Genomic DNA, 20,392 nt, shown 5'->3' with positions numbered 1-20,392 from the left:
TTTAGTAAGGTCACATGTATTCTAATGCTCAGTGAACTCCATAAATGAGCGGTATTAAAAAAACACATTTTCTCACTTTTGTGACGGCTGGGTGCCCAACCGCATTTACTATTTCAGTACAAGTGGCCAATAAATCTTTTTATCACTGACTAATATCTTGAACGGTCTCGCAATGTACTTGCTACATCTAACCAGAAGCCCCATCTCCACTGCATGCAGCTTAGAAACAAAATTGCATCACACCGGCTATTCATTTTCTAATTAAAGGTGACCTTTGTAACTTTAATTTTAATGAAACCCCGAACTTACTTTCAACCTGGGAAAGAATAACAGTGTGTCTGGTGTGTGTACCTGTGCTATTAAATGGACAGTCTGATATAACCAATCCAGTCATGAAGGGCAGTTTGGGACAGTAACATGCTGTCAATGTTTGGAGAAGTGTTGGCTGTTAGTTGCTCTATCGTGGTAAATGTCGCTGTGTATTGAACATGTCCTGTGCTTTCTGTCTTGTAAAGCAGCCGCACACGTTGTTCGAAGTCCGAATGTTGAGATCTGGAACTTGTGGCTTTCTGGGGGAAGTCACGTTTTTTTTTGAAGTTTTATTTGGGAGGGTTTGTTTTAACGAAAATGATTTCAATTGAGAGTAAAGTATGCGTGGAGGTGATGTATGTTGAGGGACCAGGAGAATTAGACGACATGGGATTTACAGTGAATTCCAGTGAAAGGACAGCCCAGGGATGGTGCTTGCTACTTGTCCGCGAGTGAAAGCTGGCGGTGTGTCACACGCTGGGTTTTCTCTGGGGGTTTTTTAACCAGGATCTCGGATCTTTCATTTAAGGACAGAGCGCTAACCGGATTGTAGCCAATGATTTGTCTCGGATCTGATCAGTCCTTCCGCCAGAAAGTAAAGAACACGAATAACCTCTCGAATAGATCTGAGAGAATTTAGCTCAAAATAAGGTCTTTCTTTAAATAAAATGATACAACCCACCTTGAACGGAGGGGAGGGCAGTGCTCGCTAGAAGATTGGAAGTGACATTAGTCGCTCACTCAGTAGAAGGGTTTCAATGAGCTACCTGGGCAGAGGGGCGAAGCCTTGGTGTAATTAAAGGTTCAGGTACTGTAATTCTGTCCGAGGTGAGACACTGGCCCCACCTCCTTTTAATTGGCCGGCTTTATAAATAGAGCGGCTGCGGGTTTGGCTGAGCAGTCGAACCAGTCTCACTCGGTCTGATCGCGGAGACCGGGAGAACATGGGGAGGGATACGAGCGAGTGTGCGGCCAGGTGCAGCCTTTGGTTCCTTGTGCTGCTAACCCTGGGTTTGCTGCTCTGCTGCCCGGGAGAAGGGGCCATCAGCACGGTCCCTGGAGAGCTCCGGTCTAGCCCAGCAGAAATCAAGTCGACCATCCCCAGCGATGGAAGGAACCTGTCCAAGCACGATATCGTTACCTTCAATTGGCATCATGTGCAGGACCCCTATATTATAGCAGTCTGGATCTTGGTGGCCAGTTTAGCTAAAATTGGTGAGCGATTGGGGTTCAGATGTTTTATTGGGGCTCTCTCTAGCCTCTTCCTTGGGGGTTGTTCTCTTGTTCATGCAAACTAATTTTGGATTGTGTGCCCTAGAAAAGCAGCATGGATAAATTGCTTTTAAAAATGAACATTGGCACAATAACGGGAGAGCTTCGTTTGAAATTGATATTGTTAGTTACATAATCCTAGGTGTCTGTTTCTCTGTATCATGTGCAGCAATGTATCAGGTCAGTCATTTTTAAAAAAATGTTTTTTTTTCATTTATGCTTTAAGATAACCAGATAAATAATCTGACCGAAGTGTGCTTAACAGCTTTCTCACCTTGCTGAGCTGCTAATGTTCTCCCTCCCCCCCCCCCAAACCTCCCTGAAGAAGTTGATACCCTTGCTGGAGTAGGAGTCCCATGGACTCAGACTGGTCGCACATCTTGCCCAAGTTGTCATTTGTTGAGTCTTGACTGTGGGTGTGCGCAGGCTTTTCAACTGTGGGTTGGCCTATCTTCTGAGCCTGACCCTGTCACAATCTCTCTTCCAACCTTCGCCACACACACCCCTAGTGAGCACTTCCAACAAAACTACTTGTGATATTAAGTGGACAGTCTGATTATAACCAGTCTAGTAATGAAGGGCAGTTTGGAACAGTAACATGCTGTCCATTTTGTGGAGAGATGTTTGTTGGTTGCTCTATCGTGGTAAATGTCATTGCATTAAACATATCCTGTGCTTTCTGCCTTATTAGAAGTCTGAATGTTGCAATCTGGAACTTGTGGCTTTCTTGGAAGTTGCAAGGTTTGAAGTTTGATTTGGGAGGATTTGTTTCTAAACAAATGATTAAATCGATAAGAAAGTATGTACAGATGTGATATACATTTGGCGACGAAGAGAATGAGACCAATGGGACTAAATGGTGTTTACTGTGAATTCCAGTGGGAAGGATGGCCCAGGGATATGATGGGTCAAGTCCAGAAATGCTGGTTGACTTTTACCCCCTAATTTCCGATGCTGGGGCAAATTGTTGGGATTGTCTCCCCATCTTGATCACCTGATTCAGTGAAGAACAGGGATTGAACCCAAACCCTTCCTGGTCTGTGGGATCAACAAATCACTGTCCTTTACCAGCTGAGCTTTGGTAGGAGTTGCTGGGCAGTGATTTCATCATATTGCACTGTACCTAATTTTAAAATTGGAGTATTTTAATTGATTTTCTACTTGAGGGTAAAAAATACCTGAATTATTTAGTTTTGCATTCAAATTGTCACGTTATATAGAATTTACAGCACAGAAACAGGCTATTTGATCCGACTGGTCTATTCTAGTGTTTATCCTTCACACGAGCCTCTTCCTGCCCTACTTCATCTCACCCTATCAGCATATCCTTTTATTCCTTACTCCCTCATGTACTTGTCTAGCTTCCCCTTAAATGCATCTATATTATTCACCTCAACTACTCCATGTGGTAGTGAGTTCCACATTCTAACCACTCTCTGGTTAAGGAACTTTCTCCTGAATTGCTTATTGGATTTATCAGTATTTATAGCCCCTAGCTTTGGACTCCCTCCCCCCCTCAAACCCCAACTTGCAAGTGGAAACGTCTACTCTACGTCGATCCTATCAAACCTGTTCATAATGTTAAAGACCTCTATTAGGTCAGCCCTCAGTCTTTTTTTTCTGGAGAAAAGAGCCCCAGCCTGTTCAATTTTTCCTAAAAGTTCTAACCTCTTAGTTGTGGTATCATCCTTGTAAATCCATTTTGCACCCTCTCCAGTGCCCTTTTTTTTTGGTAATCTGGAACTGTGCATGGAACCCAAAGTGTGGTCTAATGAAGGTTCTATACAAGTTTAACATAACATCCCTGCTTTTCAACTCTCTTCCTCTAGAAATGAATCCCAGTGCTTTGCACTTTTTATGGTCTTGTTATTTTTAATTTGTGAATGTGTACCACTTGATCCCTTTTGCTCCTTGACCCCATTTTCCGAGGTGTATTTGATGAACCCCCCCATATTCCCCATACCAAAATGCACCACTTCACACTTTATATTGAAATTCATTTGCCATTTACATGCTCATTTTGCAAGTTTATTAACGTCGTCTTGTATTTTGTCACAGTATTAACTATACCCACCCCGGCAAATTTAATGTCAACTGCAAATTTTGAAATTGTGCTTCCGATTCCAGAGTACAAATAGTTTACGTAAACGGTGAACAGCAATGGTCCCAGCACCACTTCCCACCTTTTTGCCAGCCTGAATAACTACCTTTTAACCCCTACTCTGTTTTCTGTTTTGTAGCCTGCTTGCTATCTATTCTGCCACTTGTCCCCTGACTTTACTTGCTCTGACCTTAGTCATGAGTCTACTATGGAGTATCTTATCGAAGGCCTTTTGGAAATTCAGTATTTTACATCTACTGCATTACTTTTGTCTACTCTTTCTGTTACTTCAAAGAATTCAATAAGGTTGGTCAAGCATGACCTTCCCTTTTCAAATCTGTGTTGACTATTCTTTATTATTTTTGGTTTCTAGATGTTTTTCTATTAAGTCTTTGAGTAAGGATTCCATTATCTTGCCTGCCACCAATGTTAAGCTAATTGGTCTATAGTTCCCTGGACTTGTTCTATCTCCCTCTTTTAAAATGTAGGAATCACATCAGCTGTCCGCCAGTCCTCTGGCATCAATTTTTATAAATGTATATTAGTGCCTCTAGTATCTCTTCCCTAGCTTCTTTTAGTATGCTTAGATGAGTGTTGGTATCTAACAATTGGCAGCTCGCTCTTGCTTCCAGCACTACCAGACAGGATGAAGGGACAATTGCTCACGAAGAAATGCTTGGTAAATGTTTTGTTACGGGGAGAGTGGAGTGGTGCACCACTATTAATGTGGTATTGCATAAAAGCAATGGTCATGTCTTTGGCGCATTCTCCCGTCAATTTTATTCATTTATCTCTTCCCGAAAGCTGGGGTTTGATTCCATGGGCACTCACCACCATCTGGTTGTCCTTCATCCACGAGCCTTGACAGTGAGTTTCAGCAGACTGTTTGTCCCATTGAGGGTGGGGAGAAAGAAGGAAGAGGGCATTGCAGCCGTGACCAAATCCTTGTCATACTTGGAACATTTGCTGGCAGGAGTCACTGGGTCCCAATCAAAATTGAAAACCATGGCCTGACCAAACTTCTAGGAATAAATGAGGCCAGTTTTAGTGACCCTGTAACCAACCTGGCAAATTCATCTCACCCAATGCAGATCTGGAACTTTCCATATTGTACACCGTGGGTACGTGCATAGTGTCATCAGTGGGAATTTGTTTTGGCTCAATTCTTGGAAACAGACATGGGGGAGAAGGTTTTGCAAATTGTTTTTCAGGGAGAGTGATAGTTTATTGAATAATGACAAACCAGTATTTTTAAAGGCTGGATTGCAGTTATGTTCTAAGTTTCTAGGTAAGAATTTGCATTGGCTGCAATAATTTCCCTCTTGCACCTCTTTCCATTCCCCCCTCCCCCCCCACATTAATTTTCTCATCTCATTCCTTGAAGATATTCTGGAGTTGGTTCCACAAGTGCTGGTTTCAGTCTGTCAGTTTGTCAAGCCACTGCCTTCATCTGTGAGGCCAAATGATGAATGGACTTTGCCTCCCTTGATACCCACACATGCATAATTGGGGAAAGAACTATTGTCTTCTCTTCCTCAAGCCCCTCCAAAAGTGGTGCTGAGGCTGATTTGCAGTACTGATCTTAGCTAAGATGGCAGTAAGTATGCTGCTGAGATCAGCACTGAGTGGAACTTGAACCTTGCCTATGGCTCCGTTACATACTGACTTTACTAAATGAGCCATCTGGGGCAATTTCTTCTCTAACCAGGTACACAGTGCCTTCTAAACCTGCATGTTTTCCATTCCTTTGATTTTTCAAATATAAAAAAAATTCCTGGAGTTGTAGAAAAGGGAGCATCAAATGTTTAGGTTGTCAGTCTCTGGCAACAGGCTACACTCGATACATAAGGGGAGGGAACCTCACTGATCCAAAATGTTTTGTTTGTACGAACTTCAGAAGAAAGCCAAGATGTACTATGCAAGTGTCTTGTGTGCTGACACCAAGTAGACATTGTATTTTGTTTCAGACAAGTTTGTTTATTTCATGTCACAAACATGGTATAATACAATTGATGTCCTCTGCAATGTGCTTGGCTGAAGGTGAAAGGCATCGAGCTCGGACAGAATTATTGGACTAACGTCATAAATGGTAAATGAACACTTGATGACAATGCAATTTTGGGTTCCTTACTTTCTTTCATCTCTCCCCTCTGGAAAGCACTGACTTTTGCACAGTAGAGTTTTCTGGGTGTTCACTGCCTTCTGGTACCTTGTGCAAGAAGCCATTCTTCATGTCCAAGTGTAGGCAGTGAGTGCTGGCAAGACTATTGAGAGCATTGTAATTGAGTTTGGTTCCAATCACGCATGCAAACTACCCAGCTGAATGTCATTCACCAGCAATCTGGTGTCAGCCCTGGCTCAGCGGTAGCACTCTCGTCTCAGGGTCAGAAGGTTGTGGGTTCAAATTCCACTCCAGAGACTTGAGCACATAATCTAGTCTGACGCTCCCAGTGCAGTACTGAGGGAGTGCTGCGCTGTCGGAGGTGCCGTCTTTTGGATCAAACATTAAACTGAAGCCCCGTCAGCCCCCTCAGGTGGACTTAAAAGATCCCATGGCACTATTCGAAGAAGAGTAGTGGAGTTCTCCCGGTGTCCTGGCCAATATTTATCCCTCACTAAAACAGATTACCTGCTCATTATCTCATTACTCTTTGTGGGACCTTGCTGTGTGCAAATTGGCTGCAGTGTTTCATACACTACAACAGTGACTACACTTCAAAAGTACTCCATTGGCTGTAAGGTGCTTTGGGACGTGGTTATGAAAGATGCCGTATAAATGCAAGAAAGAAGCAACCAAAGAACTTGTATTTATATAATGCCTTTCATGACCTCAGGACATCCTTAAGTGCTTTACTGCCATTTAAGTAAGTAGTTTTGAAATGTAGTCACTGGTGGAATTTAGGGAAATACAAATTATTTCTTCCTTTCTTAAGAGCATTAAGAAAGTAGTGCAGCTCAGGTTTTCACCTCCCTAGTCAGCATTGCTTAGGGTAATTGCAGCTGAATGCTTTACATGTCCACAACAATGAAAGTGGGAGTGTCAATAATACTAATACTTGGTGATATGTTAAAGAAAGGCTTGATAATTAGGCATTCACAATTGTAAATTCCTTGGCATTCAATATTTGTAATTGTTTCATTGAGTTTGCTTTGGTAAACAATCAATAAGAGCATAATAAAATGAATTGTTTATTAGTCGATTAATATACTTGATTATTGATTTAAGTTTGATTGCCAGACAAAAGAACTAATTAACATTTTTCACTCTAAATTGTTTACTTCCCTGCCCTGCCCTGCACCCCCCCCCCCCAACACTTATATATTTGATTTAGATTTGATCTACACAGGTTATTCTATACAGAAGGATTTTATTTTATCTCTTAGCAGTCAGTAAATGGAACCTATGACAGAACATGGGACTGGATAAGAAGTTTATTTAAAATAAGACTGGAGCGTTCTTGGGTCGGGGCGAGGAAATGGGAAGGAATTAAAGGGTTTCCTACAGGGGCTGAACTTTGAACACTTGTTGACTTTAATCTACATTAATGACCTGGATATTGAAACCAAATGTCAACTTGTCACGTTGGCTACTGATAGCCAAGTTGTTTTCATACGATCAAAGATCTGTGCCTGCGTGGCTAGTTCCTGATGTACAGGTCTCCAGCCATTGGCTGCAACCTGAAGAATAAACCAGCTGTGATTCTCCGAGGCTTGGCACCAAGACGACTGTGTTACTTTTATTTATTTATTTCCCTTTTGGGTTGCAGCTAGCAGGGGAGATCCAGGTGCCAGAAACCAGTAGCAGAATGCCGGGATACTTAGCAATTAGAGTAATTATGCCACATTTGGAGTATGTGTAATTCTTGTCACCATAAACGGAAGCGTGCAGAGAAGAGCGACAGGACAAACTGAATCATAAAAATTTCAAGAGATGGCGAATTAGGTACTAAATGAATACTTTGCACTAGTCTTGGCTGGAGAAGAGGATGCTGCCATTGTAGTAGTAAAGGAGGAGGTAGTAACGACATTGCATAGGATAAAAATAGATAAGGAGGAGGTACTTAAAAGATTGGCAAATACTCAAAGTAGAAAAGTCCCCCAGTCCAGATGGGATGCATCCTAGGTTACTGAGGGAAGTAAGGGTGGAAATTGCAGAGGGTCTGGTCACAATCTTCCAATCCTCTTTGGATATGGGGATGGTGTCACAGGACTAAAGGATTGCAAATGTTACCCCCGCCCCCCCCCCCAAGTTCAAAAAATGGTGTAAAGATAAACCTGGCAATTACAGGCCAGTCAGCCTAACGTCGGTGGTGGGGAATCTTTGAGACAATAATCCGGGACAAAATTAGTTGTCACTTGGGAAAGAATGGGCTGATAAATGAAAGTCAGCATAGGTTTGTGATAGGTAAATCATGTTTGATTAACTTGATGGAATTCTTTGCTATAACAGAGAGGGTTGATGTTATGTACATGGACTTTCAAAAGGCATTTGAAAAAGTACTACATAACAGACATACTAGCAAAATTAAAGCCCATGGGATTAAAGGGACAGTGGCAGTGTGGATACGAAATTGGTAAAGGGACAGAAAGCAGAGAGTAGTGGTGAATGGTTGTTTTTCGGACTGGAGGGAAATATACAGTGGTGTCCCGCATGGGTCAGTATTAGGACCACTGCTCCTTTTGATATAAATTAATGACTTGGACTTGGATATACAGAGTGTAATTTCAAAGTTTACAGATGACATGAAACTCAGGAATGAAGTAAACAATGTGGAGGATAGTAACGGACTTCAGAAGGACATAGACGGACTGGTGAAACGGGCAGACATAAGGCAGATGAAATTTAATGCAGAGACGTGTGAATTGATGCATTTTGACAGGAAGAATGAGGAGAGGCAATATAAACTAAATGGTACAATTTTAGAGGGTCCAGGAACAGAGAGACCTGGGGGTGGCAGGACAAGTTAAGAAGGCTTTTTAAAAAAATATGGGATCCTGGGCTTTATTAATAGAGGCATAGAGTACAAAAGCAAGGACGTTATGCTAAACCTTTTATAAAACACTGGCTAGGCTTCTGCTGGAGTAATGTGTTCAATTCTGGGCACCACACTTTTTAAGAAGGATGTCAAGGTCTTGGAGAGGGTGCAGTAGAGATTTACCAGCATGGCACCAGGGATGAGGGACTTCAGTGGAGAGACTGGAGAAGCTGAGGTTGTTCCTCTTAGAACAGAGAAGGTTAAGGGGAGATTTGATAGAGGTGTTCAAAATCAAGGGTTTTGATAGAGTAAATAAGGAGAAACTGTTTCCAGTGGCAGAAGGGTCAGTAACCAATGGACATAGATTTAAGGTGATTGGCAAAAGAACCAGAGGTGATTTGAGGGAACATTTTTTTATGGAAGTGTTATGATCTGGAATGCACTGCCTGAAAGGACGGTGGAAGAAGATTTAGTCCCTTTTTCAAAAGGGAATTGGATAAATAATTGAAGGGGGAAAAAATTTGCGGGGCTATGGGGAAAGAGCAGGGGTGTGGGACTAACAGGATAGTGTTTCCAAGAGCAGGCATGATGGGCCGAATGGCCACCTTCTGTGCTGTATCATACTATGAAACTATAATTTTAGAATTTGCAGCACAGGAGGATACCATTCGCACCCACCACCCCCCCCCCCAACCCCGGGCCACACATTGTGTTTGCCGTGCAAGCTTTGTATCCTGGCTAGCTATAATCTACTCTACTCTAATTCCAATGCCCCTAAGTATTAATTTTTTATGTATGTTTGTAAGGTGAGTGCCCACAGCATGTGAGAAATGGCCAAAACCAAGCTCCCACTCTCTAGAATACTGTTTATCACTAGGTTCTTAAAACCAACACTTACTTTCTCTCTTTTCCCCACCTCCAATGTTATCAACCCACAATGGCCTCAGTGATATGGAGTTCAGGTGTGACGTGAATGAGATTTGAGAAGATTTATGGAGATCAAGATCTCTATATTAGAAAGGAGGCAGTTAAGGGGAGCAACTTAACTGAGGGTTAAATTTTGAGGACAGGTTGCATAGACTATCCCTGTATTTCCCTGAGTATAGAAGATTAAGGGGTGATATAATTGAGGTGTTTTAGATGATTAAAGGCATTAATTGGGTGGATAGCGTTTCCTCTGGTGGGGGAGTCCGGAACAAAAGGATATAACCTTAAAATTAGAGCAAAGGCATTCAGGGGTGATGTCACGAAGCACTTCACATTATGGGTAATGGAAAATTTGAAATTTCAAAACTGAAATTAGTAGATTTTTATTAGGCAAAGGTTAGGGAGCCAAGGTGAATAGATAGTTATGATATAGATCAGTCATGATCTAATTGAATGGTGGAACAGGCTTGAGGGACTGAATGGCCTAATCTTCCTAAGTACCTTCCCTGAAGGCTATAACAATATATTAAATGGTATCTGAGGTAAATGTCACCCAATAATCTGGATGGGACAATAGAGACAAAGGGGTAGTGTTTCTGCTAGATTCTGCAATCCAGGCGAGCCAGCGCAAAAGATTGCGGAATTTCCATTTACGCTGGATGTAAATTATGTCCTGCGTGATTTGAGTTTGCGCTGCTCTAAAAATAATTGTGCTGAACTCTGCTCCGCCCACAAAACTGGCCACGCCCCCAGATTGAAATAACTGGGATGGTGAGTTTCCGCCGATTGTGGTCATTCGAGGAGGGTCTTCAGATTAAGCTAGTTTTCTTGGGCGCACAGGCACTAGTAGGCATGTATTAAATATTTTTACATTAAATATTTAATTTATTAAGAAAGTAGTAAATGGTTCAGTATAATTTTTTTACTCATTTTCAGTGATTTTTAAAAATCTGGTTACTGACAGGTGGAGGACAGGACACCCTTATTAAAAATGCTTATTTTTTGTGATGAACCCATTTTCAGCTGTATTAATAAAACTGGACCAGGTTATCTCTCAAATACATCAATTAATATTTTTTTATTGCAAAGAAAAAAAAAGATTGCGCTGGTTCATGGAAGATTTTCCATTTTTTATTCATTCATGGGATGTGGGCGTCGTTGGTGAGGCCAGCATTTTATTGCCCATCCCTAATTGCCCTTGAGAAGGTGGTGGTGAGCCGCCTTCTTGAACCACTGCAGTCCGTGTGGTGAAGGTTCTCCCACAGTGCTGTTAGGAAGGGAGTTCCAGGATTTTGACCCAGCGACGATGAAGGAACGGCGATATATTTCCAAGTCGGGATTGTGTGTGACTTGGAGGGGAATGTGCAGGCGGTGTTGTTCCCATGTGCCTGCTGCTCTTGTCCTTCTAGGTGGTAGAGGTCGTGGGTTTGGGAGGTGCTGTCGAAGAAGCCTTGGCGAGTTGCTGCAGTGCATCCTGTGGATGGGACACACTGCAGCCACAGTGCACCGGTGGTGAAGGGAGTGAATGTTTAGGGTGGTGAATGGGGTGCCAATCAAGTGGGCTGCTTTGTCCTGGATGGTGTCGAGCTTCTTGAGTGTTGTTGGAGCTGCACTCATCCAGGCAAGTGGAGAGTATTCCATCACATTCCTGACTTGTGCCTTGTAGTTGGTGGAAAGGCTTTGGGGAGTTAGGAGGTGAGTCACTCGCCGCAGAATACCCAGCCTCTGACCTGCTCTTGTAGCCACAGTATTTATATGGCTGGTCCAGTTATGTTTCTGGTCAATGGTGACCCCCAGGATATTGATGGTGGGGGATTCGGCAATGGTAATGCTGTTGAATGTCAAGGGGAGGTGGTTAGACTCTCTCTTGTTGGAGATGGTCATTGCCTGGCACTTGTCTGGCGCAAATGTTACTTGCCACTTATCAGCCCAAGCCTGGATGTTGTCCAGGTCTTGCTGCATGCGGGCTCGGACTGCTTCATTATTTGAGGGGTTGCGAATTGAACTGAACCCTGTGCAATCATCAGCGAGCATCCCCATTTATTTCCTTATGATGGAGGGAAGGTCATTGATGAAGCAGCTGAAGATGGTTGGGCCAAGGACACTGCCCTGACGAACTCCTGCAGCAATGTCCTGGAGCTGAGATGATTGGCCTCCAACAACCACTACCATCTTCCTTTGATGCTAGGTATGACTCCAGCCACTGGAGAGTTTTCCCCCTGATTCCCAATGACTTCAATTTTACTGGGGCTCCTTGGTGCCACACTCGGCCAAATGCTGCCTTGATGTCGAGGGCAGTCACTCTCACCTCACCTCTGGAATTCAGCTCTTTTGTCCATGTTTGGACCAAGGCTGTAATGAGGTCTGGAGCCGAGTGGTCCTGGCGGAACCCAAACTGAGCATCAGTGAGCAGGTTATTGGTGAGAAAGTGCGGCTTGATAGCACTGTCGACGACACCTTCCATCACTTTGCTGATGATTGAGAGTAGACCGATGGGGTGATAATTGTCCGGATTGGATTTGTCCTGCTTTTTGTGGATAGGACATACCTGGGCAATTTTCCACATTGTCGAGTAGATGCCAGTGTTGTAGCTGTACTGGAACAGTTTGGCTAGAGGCGCAGCTAGTTCTGGATTATGCAAATGCATTTTAGCAGAAACTGTAACCCAACCAGCGCAATTTTTGGGCACAATTACTGATTGCGCCCAAGTAGAAACTCTACCCCAAAAGACTTAATGTTCATACTGCAGCTGGATGCAATATTGAGAAATTTGGGGGACACAAGCTTCAGTGAGATGTATGCTTTTTCCTCATCTTTGACTTTTTTGTTTCTGTGAGGACAAGGTTTTGTTTCCCAAACTAAAAAATGCCAGTGATGGAGATTCCAGAGAGTATGTTCAGCCAATGCTTGTTCAAATACTCTTGCACCAGGTATTGGGTAGGTTTGGAGGTATGTACTCAACAAAAGAAACATTTCTGCTTAAAACTACTCATGTATTGTTCATTACCTATCTTCCTTGGCCATATGCTAATGGTTTGTACTTTCTATGCCAATCACAACAACAACTTGCATTTATATAGCGCCTTAATGTAGTAAAAATGTCCCAAGGCGCTTCCCAAGAGCATTCTCAAACAAAATTTGAACACTGAACCGCAAAGAGATATTAGGACAAGTGACCAATAACTTAATCAAAGAGGAAGGTCTTAAGGAGTGAATTAAAGGAGGTGGAGTGGTTTCGGGAGGGAATTCTAGAGCTTAGGGCTCAGGCGGCTGAAGGCACAGCTGGCAATGGTGGAGCGATGCGTATTGCTGATTTTCAATGTGTATGCCTCGACCCTCGAGCGAGCAGCTGGAGGTCTTCCAGCATCTCTCGAAGCTGCTGGTGACTTTCAGGCCGGTTGTTCTCGCTGGAGACTTCAACTGCATCACCGCTTGAGGCTGAACGATTCAGCCGGGCCGACAGAACACTGGGCAACAATTCCAAACTCCTGATCGAAGCAGTAAAAGATGCAAAGCAACCCTGTAGATGGAACACTGTGGAGATACACCTGGTACAGACCAGATGGGTCCGTCCGTTCCAGGATAGACTTCTATTCATTTCCTTGTGGCTCAAGGTCAGATCGAATGACGTCCAGCTGGTGTTCTTCTCTGACCACTGCCTCCTACTGGCTGACTGTCAATCGCAGGAGGACCAGAAGGTGGGCAGGGGGATATGGAAGCTGAACATGAGACTGTTGACCCTGGAAAACATCGAGGCACTAAGGAGGGATTGCACAGGATGGAGGACCATGAAACCCCACTTTGACTCCACGATGCACTGGTGGGAAGCGATCAAGGCCAACATCAAGAGGTTCTTCATCCTCAAAGGTGTTCAGAAGATGACAGAAAGAGACAGAGGAAATTGTCTCAGCTCCAGAAAAGCATGCAGGATCTGCTCCAGCTGCAGTTGATGGGGGACGATGTCAGGGAGGAACTCCGAGAGGTGAAGGGCCAGCAAGCCTCGCTTGTCACCTCCAAGGCCTCAAAGATCATCTTCTGGTCCAGAGTCCGCTCTGTGGAGCAGGATGAGTAGTGCTCGTGCTGCTTCTTCCAGAAGTTGCAGAGACCCCCTCTGTGAGGGAGGAAGACAGCTTGGTGACGTCTTGCAGGCTGACATACTGAAGATCAGCAAGTCCTTTTATGCTAGGCTGTATGACGCGAAGCCCACAGACAGCATGGCCTCCCAGTCCTTCCTGTCGATCACAAACTGCGTCCGGAGGGACACCATCTATAAGCCCCCAGACAAAGGGAGGGGAAGGGCATCTCCAATGATGTCCTGGTCCTGATCCTAATGGCCACCATTGTATGTGGCTGCCTCAGGATGTGTGTAGAGCCCTGGTACGCAAACACCAAGTGTCACTACGTGCAGAGTTTCTACCTGTCCACACTGAAAAGGTTGGGTCCGGCTGAGCAGACGCAGAGCGTCCCGTCCAGCTGGGCTGTGCCCCATCACCTGTCCCAGGTGGAGGAGTTCCTGAAGAGGAACTCTTTGGACCATAAGACATACTGCCATCAGACAGTGGTTGGCACGAAACGCTCTGGTGGATCTGATCGGGCAGTTCCCCGACCAGACGGTTGAAGCTATATGGTGGAATGTCTCGTCGCCAGAACTGACCAACAGGCACCAGGATGTAGCTTGGATGGTGGTGAGAAGGGCCCTTCCACTGTGGTCTTTCCTGCATGCATTGCATCTCAATGCTACTGCGAGCTGCCCTTGAGGCTGCAGCAGGGACTAGATCGTCGTCCATCTCCTGGTAGACTGCCCCTTTTGTGCAGGTGGTATGGAGACGTTTGTATCTGTCCCGGTTCATCCCCAACAGCTCAGTAACACAGGACTCTGTGCTCTTTGCGCTGTCCCCCGGGACGCACACCGAGACAGATATCTCCTGCGGCTGGAAGACTCGCAAACTCGAAACCTGCTGGTCTTCCAGCTGAATGAGCTGTCCACGACAGAGTGTTGCCGACTGGCACACTGCAAGGTCCAGGAGTACGTGCTGCAGGATGCACTGATGCGAGGTGCAGCCTACGCAAAGGCTGTATGAGGAAAGGCCACCCTGTAAGGCCATTCCACCCTTGTATTGTACAGTATGTATTATGAGATGTACTGTTTTGAATTGTGATAATGGGATCATTGTGTGTATGATCTGTTGTATTTTGAAATGTAATTGTGATATTTACATTGAACTGTGTGTATCCTTAAATTTTATGAAATAAAAATCAAGAAAATCAGGGATGCACAAGAGGCCAGAATTGGAGGAGCGCAGGGATCCCAGAGGGTTGTAGGGCTGGAGGAGGTTACAGAGATAAGGAAGGGCGAAGCCATGGAGGGATTTGAAAACAAGTATGAGAATTTTAAAATCGAGGCATTGCTGACAACATGTATTGCAAAACATAGAATGGATTCATAGACCATCATGACCATTTATTGGGGAAAGAGCACAGGAATGGGACTAATTGGATCGCTCTTTCAAAGATCCTTCACAGGCACAATGGGCCGAATGGCCTCCTCCTGTGCTGTACCTACTATGATGTGGACAAGCCCCCCTGGACTATGCGAATCCAACCTTCGAATATCCCCTGTTTTATCAGGTCTAAATCTTTGGAAGCCATGCTGTTGATTTAATGAATTGTGTCAAACGTTATTTAATCTTTAGTTGTTGGAAGCTTACACTATACATTTAGAATCACTGTCACTCAATTTTATTGATCGTACTATAGTCTGTTATAAAGTAATGCTCCCAGCATTAAAACTATAACTCAAAGCAAAACTTAACTTAATCTCAACCAATTTTCAGATTGTACAAATAGAAAAATGTTTGATTTGTCATCGTGTAGGTAAATATTTGGTTAGCTTCAGTTGTTTACTTATCCAGGTTAATAGTGGCATTTTTTTTCTGGCTGTCAATTCTTGTAGATGGAAGGGGGGGGGGGGGGGTGGGGAAGAGGTTACTGCACAAAATGACTTGCACCAAGGCCAAAGCCAAGGTCCTGGATTGTATCAACAATGTGGCATTTAATTGGACAGTCTCTATTTTTGAGATGACTGGCAAAATGCTTGGCACTTGAGCCTATAGATTTCGGGGGTTGATTAATTATGTACAATGCATAATTTTCTTTTCTCACGTTTATTTGTTCTCTGCATGTGGGTGATACTGGCAAGGCAGCGTCTTTTGCCCATCCCTTGTTGCCGTGAGAAAGTGGAGATGGCTGGTCTTGAACTGCTGCAGTCCTCGTGGTGGTGGTGGTGGTGGTGATGCTGCAACAATGGTGTTTAGTAGGTAGTTCCAGGATATTGACCCAGATCTTCAGCACTACAGCTAGTTCCTTGTTGAGGCACATAGCCTTCTCTGTATCCAGTACACTCAGCCACATGTGGAATCATAGAATGGTTACAGCACAGAAGGAGGCCATTCGAGCCTGTGCTGGCTCTTTTGTAAGAGCAATCCAGCTAGTCCCACTTCCCCGCTTTTTCCCTTCAAGTATTTATCCAATTCCCTTTTTGAAAGCCATGATTGAATCTGCTTCCGCCACACTTTCAGGCAGCTTATTCCAGATCATAACTCGCTGTGTAAGAAGTGAGCCAAATTGGATGGACCTTGACATCTAATTTAGTGGGGATCTCCTGAAGAAGGCAGAATAGGATGAGATACTCAGCAGTATGGTTGAACGTGCTTGCAATTGCTTCAGCCTTGCCTTTGGCAGTCACGTGGTGGGCCCCACTACAGTTGAGGATGGGGGTGTTTGGGGAGCTTCCACCTTCTGTGATTTGCTTGATTGTCTACGACCACTCTCAACTTTGCTTTGATCCATTGGGTGTGGGAGGCCTTAGTTCTGTCTGTAGCATTTTAATGCAGCACAAAGAATGTTTTAGATAAAAATCAAGGTACAGGTATTGCAATTTCTGATTTGAAATGGCTACAGAATAAAATGGAAGGTGTCCAAATCTCAAGTACTATAGTTTTACAAAAAGAAGACGCTGCTTAGTTATGCTAGTTTTGTAAGTTGTGGTGATCTTTTTAATGCTTTCTTGTGGCCTCAATATGTTTAAGTTGACTCATTCCAAAGAGTGAAAGGTGATTGGGGTGTACCAGGTTTAGGAACTGTATCCTTTTCTCTTTGTAGTCTCCGCACTCCTCCATCTTGTAACTTTTCATGGAAAAGATATCTAATCGAGCTAATGTGCAATGTTGTTTCAGAGTAGGAAACTGGCTAAAATACATTGCATTTCCCTTGTGACAAATTAAAAATATTAAGCGCAGCATAAATAGCAAAATATAATTGACCGCCCTGTTTGCCTGTATAAGTCACTGTACTTCAAAACAATTCATTGTAAGTGGGTGCTTTGTGCTTTCTGATGAGATGCTTTACAAAAGCCAAGTCCTTCCTTTTATATATAATTTGAGTTTAAACACTTCCTGCATTGTACCTCTTGGATTTAATGACCTATAGTACAGGAAGGCTAATTTCAGTCGATAAAGCCCTGATATCTGTGCACAGTTCATAGAGCTATAATGCATGTAGAGTAGTAGATACCAGGCATGTTATTGATAACTTATCAAATGGGTTCAGATGATTACATAAACAAGGAGAGTGAAAGTTTTTGTATTGTGCAGCTTGGAGGGAGAATATTGGGCAAAAAACGAATACTTTCATGCACATCAAAGCAGCACAAATAAGTGGGGGTGTTCTCCCTTTTTCTGGTAGTGTGTATCCTTACTTATTAACCATTGTACAATATTTCAAGATATGCTGGATTTATAGTTTCAGCAAGAAATGTGGAGCCGTTCAGAGCAGACTGATATAGTTGAAAATATTGATTTCCATACGTGTGACTCGAACTAACGCGATGTCAAGCTTTCACTTGAATGATGGAGTGTAGTGTCTTTGTATTGCAGTAAGGTCACCGTTAACATGAAGTGTCTTGCAACAAGCCCCCTTGTTCCAATTTACTGCCTTTTTTTCTCCCCTTCTGAAATCACAGGCTCTCTTTGCTGGGGGATGGTTCCATGTGTGAGCCTAGATACTGAACAGTGTTGTTGGAGGCTGCCACAACCAAGTCTGATGTCCTGGCAACACCACACAAACCCATGACCTCCACCACCTAGAAGGACAAGGGCAGCAGGCGATTTGTTTGTCATCCCTTTCCATTCAATCAGCTACTTTACTTTTCCCAAGTTTTTTTTCAATTTTTGAAAAAAAAATTTAAATGGATCCGTTATCTCGTGCGGCCTACGTACCTTTTCTTAATGGGGTGGACACACTTTGAGACTCTGGATTCTGTCGGAGCAAAATTCTGAAGCTCTGGTGCAAAATCATATTTTTTCCTTTTTTGCTTGTGGCTTGTTCATAACCAAAAAAATGATCATGCTGTTCCAAAAAATTAGGAATGCTGACCCCTGCTCATGGTGCTCTGTGAGCTATAATCGAGTTATGATCTGCAAAGTAGTACCTGAAAGGGCGGTGGAAGCTGATTCAATAGTAACTTTCAGAAGGGAATTGGATAAATAACTGAGAAGGAAAAAATTTGGGCAATGGGGAAAGAGCGGGGTGAGTGATTGGATAGCTCTTTCAAAGAGCAGGCACGATGGGCCAAATGGCAGCCTTCTGTGCTATATGATTCTATATGGTGAAGTATCGCACAGTGTGGTTATAATATTAACATTGAAAGACAGGCGATAGGTAACGTTTCAGACTATGCTTGCATATTTGACACTCTGGCACTTGTAAACCCATGGTTTTGCATCTCCACATTTGCCAACAAATTCAGTTTGGGCCAACTCCCTCTCCCGTCAGTGCTGCTCGTGCCCAAGTGCTGTCGCCCCTGGATTCTAGATGCTGTGTCAAGTGAACAAGAATTCTTGCCCATTGTACACCAGCTACAATGTAGTAGCGGCAGTGCTTTGGGGATTTGGAGGAGAGGGGAGAAGCTATGGGGGGGGGGGGGGGGGGTGGAATGGGTGGATGAAAATGAACAGTATGAACTGAGGCAGGAGGTGGCCAGCCTGAATTGGGTTGGAAGGGGAGTGGAGTTGATTGGGGATACGGGAAGAGTGTCAGTTTGAATGGAATGGGGAAGAAGTGTGCCAGCATGAAGTGGGAGGATTGGAGAAGAGGGTGTCTTTGTACCCCTTCCTACCCTGAACCCTATTCAGTTGAACTAGGTCTGGAGGTGGGGGGGTAGAGTGAGTGTGAATTGGAAGTGGGAGAGTGGCTGTTGAGGTCGCTATTATGAGAGTGATGGGCTGGTTGGTCAGTTGAAAACCCAAAATGGTGTACGTTCTCTCCCTCTTTTTACCACCCCACCCCACCCCACCCTAAATAAATCTGCTTTGTAATCAAATAGATTGTGCAGTACGGGGTGTGATTTTAAACCCAAAGAATGGGTGGGTTGGGGGCGGGTGGGAGTTGAAAATAGTTGTTTTTTTGGGTCGTGACCAGAACCCAGCTTTCGGATTTAACGTCTGTGGGTAAAAGTCCAGGCTTCCCTCTGGGAATGCAAAGTCCGAAAATTTTGCGGTTGCGACCCCAAAAAAAACCCCTATTTTTAACTCCCACCCGCCCGTTCTTGGGGCTTGAAATCACCCCCATGAAGATTGTTAAATTAACCAGAATGTGGCACCACTTTAAATGGAACAATTCAAAATCAACTTGAGCTCTCACTCTAGATATGCACCACTTGTTGATGCATGGGTGGGGTGGAGAGCTGTGAATGTTCACGTTTGAAACAAGTGTGGAAATTCTCGATTTGCTGCCCACCGCATTAACTGGAATGATACATTGGTCAATAAGAGAGAATTCAAATCCCCCCATTTACTTTGAGGCAATTTGAAATAAATTCCACCCTCCCCATCCCCCAGTAATTATTTGGCAGGACTAGAATTTCAGTGGGGCTGGGCATTTTTACTTTGAACGGGAATGTTCAAAATGCATCTTTTGAGGTTTTAGTAATGTAACAGTTTACACTTTTCTCCACCATTTGGCGATTTAGTTTTGTAATTGTAAATAGTTTTCAATAAAATTCATCAAATTTTCATTTTCCATCTGGAAAAGGGATGTTGTAGATTCCAGAAGAATAGACGCCAAATGGGAAGTGTCAGATCAATTGTTTTGGGAGTGGGGAGAAAGCAAAAAACAAACGTTGAGAATTCCCATTATCCCTGTTTGGCCGCCATCAGTCGCTGTAGCGTTTGCTGTAGAGCAGGGGGTCAATGGTATGTTCTTTTGACCAGTGCATGATGTTTTTAGCTCCCAAGAAGTGACCATAAACTTGTCAACAAAAAATTTAAAAATGGGTACACACCATAAAAAGAAAGAACTAACTTGCATTTATATAACTGCTTTCATGACCTCAGAATATCCCAAAGCTCTTTACAGCCAATGAAGTACTTTTGAAGTGAAGTCACTATTGTAATGTAGGAAACGCGGCAGCCAATTTGCACACAGCAAGGTACCACAAACAGCAACGTGATAATGACCAGATAATCTGTTCGAATAGTGCCATGTTATGTCCAACAGGGCCTCTGTTTAACATCTCATCTGAAAGACTGGAGTTCCGACAGTGCAGTGCTCCCTCAGTATTGTGCTGGGAATGTCAGCCTAGAATTTACGCTGGAGTCTCTGGAGCAAGTCTGTCTCTCAGACAATTAATTACATGCAGAGAAATAGATACATAGAAGTTACAACACAGAAACATTTACCCACCCTGTTCCCATATCCTTTCATCCCATTTTCCTGCAACCATCTACTCAGCCTGATCTCGAATGTTGAC

At 43.7% G+C, this 20,392-nt stretch overlaps 1 protein-coding gene across 1 annotated transcript in view; it reads left to right on the top strand.

The window, feature by feature from the left end:
* The first annotated feature begins 1,192 nt into the window (after nucleotides 1–1,192).
* slc9a3.1 (solute carrier family 9 member A3, tandem duplicate 1) overlaps nucleotides 1,193–20,392 on the top strand; it is a 91,121-nt gene continuing 71,921 nt past the window's right edge. The window contains exon 1 of the mRNA XM_068000530.1: nucleotides 1,193–1,524. Coding sequence (XP_067856631.1) covers nucleotides 1,254–1,524 — 271 coding nt within the window. The 5' untranslated portion in view covers nucleotides 1,193–1,253. The remainder of the gene's footprint in view (nucleotides 1,525–20,392) is intronic.

The sequence above is a fragment of the Heptranchias perlo genome, chromosome 2, assembly GCF_035084215.1.
Source record: "Heptranchias perlo isolate sHepPer1 chromosome 2, sHepPer1.hap1, whole genome shotgun sequence".
In the NCBI taxonomy this organism is placed as follows: Eukaryota; Metazoa; Chordata; class Chondrichthyes; order Hexanchiformes; family Hexanchidae; genus Heptranchias; species Heptranchias perlo.
This window is presented reverse-complemented; position numbering and strand designations above follow the sequence as displayed.